The 9,754-nt window shown below is 43.0% G+C and overlaps 1 protein-coding gene across 1 annotated transcript in view; it reads left to right on the top strand.

The window, feature by feature from the left end:
* The first annotated feature begins 8,392 nt into the window (after positions 1-8,392).
* LOC121723952 (integrin alpha-11-like) overlaps positions 8,393-9,754 on the top strand; it is a 52,857-nt gene continuing 51,495 nt past the window's right edge. Inside the window, exon 1 of the mRNA XM_042110198.1 lies at positions 8,393-8,537. Coding sequence (XP_041966132.1) covers positions 8,489-8,537 — 49 coding nt within the window. The 5' untranslated portion in view covers positions 8,393-8,488. The remainder of the gene's footprint in view (positions 8,538-9,754) is intronic.

The following is a 9,754-nucleotide window of genomic DNA, read 5'->3' as shown; positions in this document are numbered from 1 at the left end:
TGGAGAGAGAGGAGAGGGAGAGAGGGATGTAGGGAGAGAGGATAACATGTAAGCAATAAGGATTAGATCAGATTGACAGAAAGGAGAGAAACTGATCAAAGATGAAGATGTAAGAGAAGTGTGAAAACCGACTGCAAAATACCACACACAGATCACCCCAACATCTCCAATAACACACACAGATCACCCCAACATCTCCAATAACACACACACACAGATCACCCCTACATCTCCAATAACACACACAGATCACCCCAACATCTCCAATAACACACACAGATCACCCCAACATCTCCAATAACACACACACAGATCACCCCAACATCTCCAATAACACACACACAGATCACCCCTACATCTCCAATAACACACACACACACACATACACACAGATCACCCCAACATCTCCAATAACACACACACAGAGATCACCCCAACATCTCCAATAACACACACACAGAGATCACAGATTTGGGCAGCCGTGGCCTACTGGTTAGCGCTTCGGAGTAGTAACCGGAGGGTTGCCGATTCGAGCCCCGACCAGTAGGCATGGCTGAAGTGCCCTTGAGCAAGGCACCTAACCCCTCACTGCTCCCCGAGCGCCGCTGTTGTTGCAGGCAGCTCACTGCGCCGGGATTAGTGTGTGCTTCACTTCACTGTGTGTTTCATTAATTCACAGATTGGGATAAATGCAGAGACCAAATTTCCCTCACGGGATCAAAAGAGTATATATACTTATACTTATACTTATACAGATGTTCTCCTGAATGCTTTATGTGACACTGACGTGCATTTATCCTTTCAAACGTTTTTTTTTTTGGCAAGCGCTTATTTCTCTTGTGTGAATGTGTATCTGGAGCTGAGGCATTTGGATGAGTGTGTGTGTGTGTGTGTGTGTGTGTGTGAGAGAGAGAGAGCATGACTCTTTCCACTGGCCTGAGCTGCTGTAATGTGTGTGTGTGTGTGTGTGTGTGTGTGTGTGTGTGCAGGCCTCTTTCCACTGGCCTGAGCTGCTGTAATTCCCACTCCGCTTGTGTTCCTAAACTGATGGGAAAAGGCTGGATGCTGAGGCCTGTATGGAAAAAATTACCTCCTTGCCGAGCAACAGGAGCAACTGCGTTTTAGAATGAGGTTGATTATTGTGAGGGTTCTGGAGGTGGGATATCTCTACCACCAGCGCCACAGCAACCTGAGCAGTCCTGGGGTGCCCTCTGCTGGCAGGTTTGAGAACTGAAACATCATCTTCCTTTCAACTGCTTTAGCTATTGACACAAAATAATACAATTGACAAATGATGACTCAAGTATGTGTTTTAAAGCAAGAAGAACTTTAGAAAAACAGACAGACAAGTTGGAATTTTGGTTTAACCGCAACTTTCTATAAAGACATAGAATCTCTTTCTTTCCATTTAATGCACTTTGTGCACCATTTGTTTGCTAGGGATAATTGTGTGCTGAGAGTTTATAACGTATGCTGTGTGTCCCTCTGTACTTTTGTCTGTGTTAGAGTATTGCTTTGGGTAGGTTGAGAATGCACAGTATATAATATAGCCTAATGACAATATATAATGTACAATATACAATGACAATATATCATGTACAATATACAATAGCTACACAATATATAAAGTACAATGACAATATATAATGTACAATATACAATGCACAGCATATAATGTACAATATACAATGACAATTTATAATGTACAATATGCAGTGCACAATATATAATATACAATATGCAATACAGAATATACAATACATAATGTATTTTTTTCCAACTGTTTTGGGGTAGACATATGTTTGGATTCATGTGTTGTTCTGATGTGATCTCATATGTTCTCTGTTCTCATATGTTCTGATGTGATCTCATATGTTCTGATGTGATCTCATATGTTCCGATGTGATCTCATATATTCTGTGTTCTCCTGTGATCTCATTGACTCCCAATGTTTGACAAATCCAGAAAAGGCCCATGTGGCAACACAAGTCTTTTTACCTCCTGCCCAGACTTCTCAACACACACACACACACAAACTTTTCAACACACACAAACACACACACACACACACACACACACACACACACACACACACACACAAACTTTTAATTTGCTTTTGGGCCCAGTGTCATTCCTCCAAATGAAATTCAAACCAGATAACTCTGTAAATCTGTCTGTCTGTCTGCCCAGCTCTCCCCATAACCCACACATCCGGACTGGGGGGGGAAAGCATCCTTTTAATAAAGTGCTTCACAGAGGCATTTGAAGGAGCCTTTAGTTATTAATATTGATCAAATCTGTTTTGAGATGAAATCACAATCATTTATTTTTGCTCGCTGCTATTGGCATCAGAACTGAGAACAAAATAGACTCATTTTGAAGCTAGTGTGCAGGTGGACTGATCATCCAAAAGAGCATTCCACGTGAACCCGTAAGACGCAGGTCTGGCTTAATTCATCCTCAGGGACGCCTGCGGTATGGCTTCAGTTTTCTACAGGAGACAGGAGCTCATCCAGTGTGCTCCTCTGCGCTGGCCTCCGTCCTCCTCCTCACCACAGAGGCAGAAGTGCTCTGCTATGACAGATAATAATTTTGCATTATTATATATTACCAGAAGGGCCCTCTGGGGGCCCCCTGTCAGTGCTGGGCCCTTAGAATCGTCCTACGCCCACCCCCCGCTCAAAGGGGAGCTGCCCGCTCCTGAGTCTCCCTCATCCCTTCCCACAGTGACTGGAGCAACGGAAATATCTTAGGTAGTCATGCTTTACATATGGTGACATTAAAGGGCTGTTAGACAACGAGACAGACATAACTGCTTTGCTGCCACATGGCAAGGCTGGTATGCAATAATATAGTGCTGCTATAAAGAGCAATAGACGAGCTACATTTGTATATTTGTTATATATTTATATGTATATATTGATACGTTATATTTGGTTACATTTGCTACTAAATCTACACACAAAATGGATCAGAAATGAATGTAGAAAGGCAACTCTTTAAGCAGTCCTCTTGCCATAAGGCCGCCCTCACATGCTATCGGGAAGATGAAGATACTTCCCATTTGTGAATTCGGAACTACGAGTGTGTTATGTTGTGCTTATGAGTGCTTTTGTTGTTGGCACCATTTAGCATCTGCTCTGGGTAAAACGACATTTTTTAATAATATGTTAAGTGTAAGTAGAGAACACATTAAAATGTTCAATCAACAGCTATAGCAGTAACAGTAGCTGAACATAAAGGAATTATTTACCATACGTGGCGAATCCTGCATTACTCTTGTATGTCTTGCTATGTTGAAATGGGAGCGTGCCTATGTTCCCACAGCCCTATGTTCCCACAGCCTAACCCTTACCCTAACCCTAACCCTAGGAACTTTGGGCTGAGGGCCCTATATTCCCACAGCCTAATCCTAACCTTGGGAACATAGGGGTCTGGGAACATAGGGCTGTGGGAACATAGAGCCTAATTTTCAGTGGAAAAAAAAAAATCGTAGAAATGTGGGAACATAGGGCTGACCCCATTGAGAAATATCAAAGGTTATCTCATCTCGGGAACTTGTGTATCAAAATTATCTCCCAATTTCCCATTTGAAAATGCATTCATGTGCATTTAGCACTCATATTTACCATAATTCCAATATGTGAAGGCAGTATGAGTCACAAGAGGTAGTCGTCTCGGTCCCCTTTAACAACCAGATTCTGCGTTGCCTCTCCTCCCTCGACACCCACGTACGATTCCCCTTTCCCCTTTACCAACCACTTAATGTGTAGTAATGTGAAGTAAAAAGGACATTTTCCAAAATGAGTTATCTTTAAATACACTAATATTGAATTGAATTTGACATAGCTGATGTAATAAGAGGGTGTCTGGCCAAGTTAAAAAAAAAGGCAGGAAGCCCTGGAAGTTCTAACTGTTTGCTGCAGCAGGTAAAACCAATTGTTTTTTTGTTGTTTTTTTCCCATACCAACAGTACTCGGTGACCTCGAAAAACAGAGATCTAAGTGAAAAATCCCCAGGTTTCTCCTTTAACCTGACATTTGCTCTTTAAAAGAAGCCAGAGCGACAGCACAGTCCTCGGTCCTCATCCTGCTTGACTTATCAGCTGCCTTCGATACAGATAACCACCACATCCTTCTCCCTTCTCTCTAGGCCGTACTTGTCTCAATATGCTTCCCAACTCCTGATACAGCCCATGGTCATCATGCGACTGTGTGTGTGGTTGTCTCTCTGCCTCAGTCTATCTATGTGTGTGTGTATGAGTACACTTCTTATGCTCAACTACCTGAAGGATGTGCCCTCTTTCTCTGTGTGTGTGTGTGTGTGTGTGTGTGTGTGTGTGTGTGTGTGTGTGTATGTGTGTGTGTGTGTGAACTGAACCATCTGAGGCACGGGGCTCTGCTCTGCAGCCTGTACCGCACCACAGCTCTCTACCCCGCGGCGGTTATCAGAAGCAGCTGAGAGAGAGGAGAAGATTACCGAATGTCACGCACACCCCTCCTCGGTGCTCAGGAGATTAGTGGCCCCGAATGGTGCGCTGGTCTGCCCTAGAGTGGGTGATTATTGCCCCCGAAAGGCATGCTGGTCTGCCCTAGAGTGGGTGATTATTGCCCCTGAAAGGCGCGCTGGTCTGCCCTAGATTGGGTGAGGCAGTGTGGTTCTGGTGGCTGACTAGTTCCCTGTATGTGACGTTTCTCTCATTTGACTCTGGAGACAGCAGCTTCTCGTTCCAGGACAAATAGTTACTCAATTTCAGCTTCTCCAGTTATATAAATACCTTTCAGCTTCCAGATCCAGTAACCCATAAATGGCTCTACATCTTCAGGTCCAGTTAGAAATAAGTACCTTTTAGCTCCAGATCCAGTTAGAAATAAATACCTTTTAATTTTCATGTTTCATAGATAGCTCTCAGCTTATATATTCAGTTATACTGTATAGGCTAAATATCATAGTTACACATAGATAGCTATCAGCTTCTAGATTCAGTTATACTGTATAAATATCATGTTTAGTTACACATAGATAGCTCTCAGCTTCTAGATTCAGTTACTGTATGAATATCAGTCCCAGGTCTATCTATCAGTCATCTGTGTGTGCCCACACAGGAGTTTCAATACCGTATAATGAAAATACTCTATAGTTTATTATGCATATATACTTAACTGTTTTAAAATATCCCTCATTTGAGTAAGATTGCATATGTATATTTTTTGTAAGGTTTCACAGTTGTGTCCTCAATTATTGATGACCATCAGAAATTCATCATAATGTCATACAATTAGACAATATCTAAGGTAGCTGCCACTCTGATGGACCTTCTGTCACATTTCACATCTGCATAATACATAACAGACTCTGTCTGATTAGTTTTTATAGTTACTGAATATCACAACACTGTCATCAGATATCGGAAATTGTTTGATATTTTAGATCATTTTGTTCTTCTTAAGTCAGCAGAAAACACAAAATGGTTCCATACCTAATTTGTCGGATGTCAATTCTAATCTAAAGTAAACAAAACTTTAAACTTTCTCAACTCTAACTCAAATATATTGTACATAAAACCTAACATCTTCACTATAAATGTTGTTCTAGTTCAGTATCTGATTACTACAAAGAAATTCAATAATTAAAATTGCTACATGCACTGTCAGACATAAATCAACTCTGTCAGATTGAGATTTTATTTATTTGTCATTAGGGTATTTGTGTTTGTTGTGGAAGGTCATCTAAGTAAGAGCATGTGTTTCAAGTTTGTAGGCATAAATACATTTGTTTTTGGTATCTGACAGTGTTGGAAAAAGGTACATTTTGATACAAAAAATGGTTGAACCAAAACATATCTGTAGATTAGAATGTGTTAAAAATATGCAGTGTAATTTGTCATAGTCTGAAATGTATTTTTTGTCCATTTTTGCAGAATGTTTTGTTCCATGTCTCCAGAATGACTACCTCTCAGCTTTCAGATCCAGCAGCATGTCAGTGTGATGAGTGCTCTGTCTGTGCACATGTTGATCAGGTGTGTTTTTACCATCAGGCCTTCGGTTTCTCTGGCACGGCTCGGCATTCCAATCAGAGGAAGCCAGTCAGGCCCTGGCAACCCCACTGCTCCTCTAAGTCATCCCCGGCAGGAGTGACAGCGTTCCACGGACTGCAGCTCATGGCAGGACAGCAGCTGTTTGGCGAGACTGAAGCACCGCCAACCTTTCCAAGCAAGTCATATATCACAGCGAGACCCTTCACGGCTGCACATCCTCAGGCATTCATTTGGAGAACACGTCTCAAAATAAATGACAATAGTAAAAAAAAGTATTTTTAGTTCATTTATGGAATAAAATGGTCACTTGTTTGGTAGTTAACGTGACCTCAGTGCAATTAGAACAGAGTTTCACTGTAGATTGGGCCATGTGGCAGTTATTGGGCCATGGTGCTTTCAGGAACAACTGCATGGAAACTTTGCTCCCTTACACAATTCTCATTCTGCAGTTGAGTCTGTGCTTTTATACATAACATCTGTTCTGTGGAAGAAAAGGAGGCAGAGAACAGAGTGTTAGACTGTCAGTACAAACCATACATGAAATCTGTAATGGAGACCCTGTCTAAATGATGAAACTGTTGGGAGTGATAAGGGAGTTCAGACTCTACTAATGGCTGCCTTACCGCCTGCCTGCTGTGAACGCCTGCGGGTGTTTACTTTTACATTTATTCATTCATCCAAAGCCACTTACACACACATACACAGTCACATCACACATCAACTATATTACAGGGGCCCCAAATTGTCCCTGGAACAATTTGGGGTGAAGTGTCTTGCTCAAGGTAACAATGGTGGAAGGCGGGAATTGAATCCACAACTTTTCAGGCTACCTCATGGGGTTCATCCCTATGTTCCCCGGGTCCTATGTTCCTTGCTCGGGGTTAGGGTTAGGGTTATGGTTAGGGTTTTACAAAAGGGTCCTATGTTCCCCGCTCGGGGTTAGGGTTAGGGTTTTACAAAAGGGTCCTATGTTCCCCGGTCCCTGAGGTTAGCAGGGAGTTTCACTCCAACAGTAAAAACAGCTGTGTCCTCTGAGGCTGCTGCAGTTGGCCAGTGCTGGGTGACCACAGGGTGACCCATGGGAGAAGATGAGAGGGGAATTCGCCTTATTCAGGCCATTGTGTGAAACCAAAACCAGACAACAGGGGTACACTGACTATATCATTAATGCGTTTTCGACACCTCCTGGCGAATGCATAGAACACAACAATCCTATGGTTTGTGTACCTTGTAGCCTCGTTTTGGTTTACAATGGCCAAAATCTGAATAAGGCGAATGAGGATAAGATGAGGGATGAGGATGTGATCATGAGATGGGAATGAGGATGATGGGGATGAGGATGAGAATGATGAGAGGGGGATGAGGATGAGAGGGGACCACATTTGTGGTTTTAATGGCAGTTAGTGTCAAGTTACATTAACTGAAGGAGACGCTGGATTTATTTAGACATTACGCTAAACCAGCACAGAAACACACAAGCACACACACCTAAACACACACACACACACACACACAGAATTCTCCCCCTTTGAAGCTTCAAATGCTGTATTTGAACAGTCACTGGTCTGGAATTGTTTTCTGTTACAGCGCAGGGATCGGGCAAGTGTTTGCACCAGAGGGTTTGTTCCGGGGTAAACACGCAGGCGCCACTAGATCTGATTTATGATGCCTCTGTTCTGGCTCCCGCTCTCTAGTTCAAAGCCAAGTCAATTCAAGTCAAGTTTATTCATATAGCACATTTCATACACAGAGGTCATTCGATGTGCTTTACATAAGCAAAACCAAACAGTAATAGCAGATAAAAGCATAGAAGGGCAACAGTCAAAGAATAGTTTTAAAAAAGATCATAATAATAAAAAAAAGAATAATAAAAAAAAAAGTGAAGCAGCGGAATGTGTTGTGTTTCTGCCAGGGATGCACGTCAGGGTTCCACTGCCAGGGATGCACGACAGGGTTCCACTGCCAGGGATGCACTCCTTTGTGAAGCTCTTCTCAGAGGCTCAGAGGAGAAACGAGGGGCCGTAGACTCAGGGTGCAGTGAAGCCTGTCTGCTTAAGAGCACAGGACTGACGCTGAGCAGAGATGTGAATGAATGTCCAAATCTGGTGTCCATTAGCATACCTGACTGGCATTCCTCCTCTGTGCCAGGTGTGTGTAGGGGTGACTAGTAAAGCCGCCACGGGATTTACGGCACTGCAGAGAGGAAAAAACTCTTTAAAAACCCCAGAAAGAGTGGTGTGTGAGGCTAGGGTTACTGTGTGTGTGTGTGTGTGTGTGTGTGTGTGTGTGTGAGCAGGAGAGGGGTAGTTCCTCCTAGTCTCCTTTCATGTGCCCAGTCTCCTCCTCCTCCTCTTTCTGCTCCTCCTCTGATCTGCTTACAGGAGGGCTGCTACAGGGTTGGAGTTAACAAGACTTTCAGTCCTTCTCCATCATACACACACACACGCACACATGGAGTATTACTTCATCCTCTTACTGTTCACCTGGACGCTATTACCAGGTAAGCACAGTGTTTGTGTGTGTGCAAGTGTGTGTGGGTGAAGTAATTATGTATAGCTGTATATGCACACAGGTGTGTGTAGTGTGTAGTTTCTTAATATTGAGGAAATAGGACTGATGTGTATGTGTGTGTGTGTGTCTGTGTGTGTGTGAGAGTGTGTGTATGTGTCCGTGTGTGTGTGTGAGTGTGTGTATGTATGTGTGTGTGTGTGTGTTAGAGAGAGACTGGGGGGGGGGGCTCTGTGAGTGCTGCTGCTGCGTGTGTGTGTGTATGTGTGTGTGTGTGTGTGTGTGTGTGTGTTAGAGAGGGACTGGGTGAGTTCTCTGTGTGCTGCTATGTGATAAAGAGAGAGCGGGTTGACAGGCTGTATGTTCTGCAGAGGTCTGAGAGGCATTAACCCACCTGCTTGTCTTCTCTCTGGATGGTGCTACAGTCTTGCATATGAAGGGTTTCATATTCCTGTGTGTTTGTGTGTTTCATATTGAATTAGAGTCCTGTATGTGTGTGTGTGTGTGTGTTTCATATTTGATCAGAGTCCTGTTTGTGTGTGTGTGTGTGTTTCGTATTGGATTAGAGACCTGTGTGTGTGTGTGTGTGTTTCATATTGGATTAGAGTCCTGTGTGTGTGTGTGTGTGTTTCGTATTGGATTAAAGTCCTGTGTGTGTGTGTGTGTTTCGTATTGGATTAGAGTCCTGTGTGTGTGTTTGTGTGTGTGTGTGTTTCATATTGGATTAGAGTCCTGTGTGTGTGTGTTTGTATGTATGTATGTGTGTGTGTGTGTGTGTTTCGTATTGGATTAGAGTCCTGTGTGTGTGTGTTTGTATGTGTGTGTGTTTCATATTGGATTAGAGTCCTGTGTGTGTGTGTGTGTGTGTGTGTGTGTTTCATATTGGATTAGAGTCCTGTGTGTGTGTGTGTGTGTTTCGTATTGGATTAAAGTCCTGTGTGTGTGTGTTTCGTATTGGATTAGAGTCCTGTGTGTGTGTGTGTGTGTGTGTGTGTGTGTGTGTGTGTTTCGTATTGGATTAGAGTCCTGTGTGTGTCTGTGTGTGTGTGTGTGTTTCATATTGGATTAGAGTTCTGTGTGTGTGTGTGTGTGTTTCATATTGGATTAGAGTCCTGTGTGTGTGTGTGTGTGTTTCGTATTGGATTAAAGTCCTGTGTGTGTGTGTGTGTTTCGTATTGGATTAGAGTCCTGTGTGTGTGTTTGTGTGTG

The sequence above is a fragment of the Alosa sapidissima genome, chromosome 11 (genome assembly GCF_018492685.1).
Source record: "Alosa sapidissima isolate fAloSap1 chromosome 11, fAloSap1.pri, whole genome shotgun sequence".
Lineage (NCBI taxonomy): Eukaryota > Metazoa > Chordata > Actinopteri > Clupeiformes > Clupeidae > Alosa > Alosa sapidissima.
This window is presented reverse-complemented; position numbering and strand designations above follow the sequence as displayed.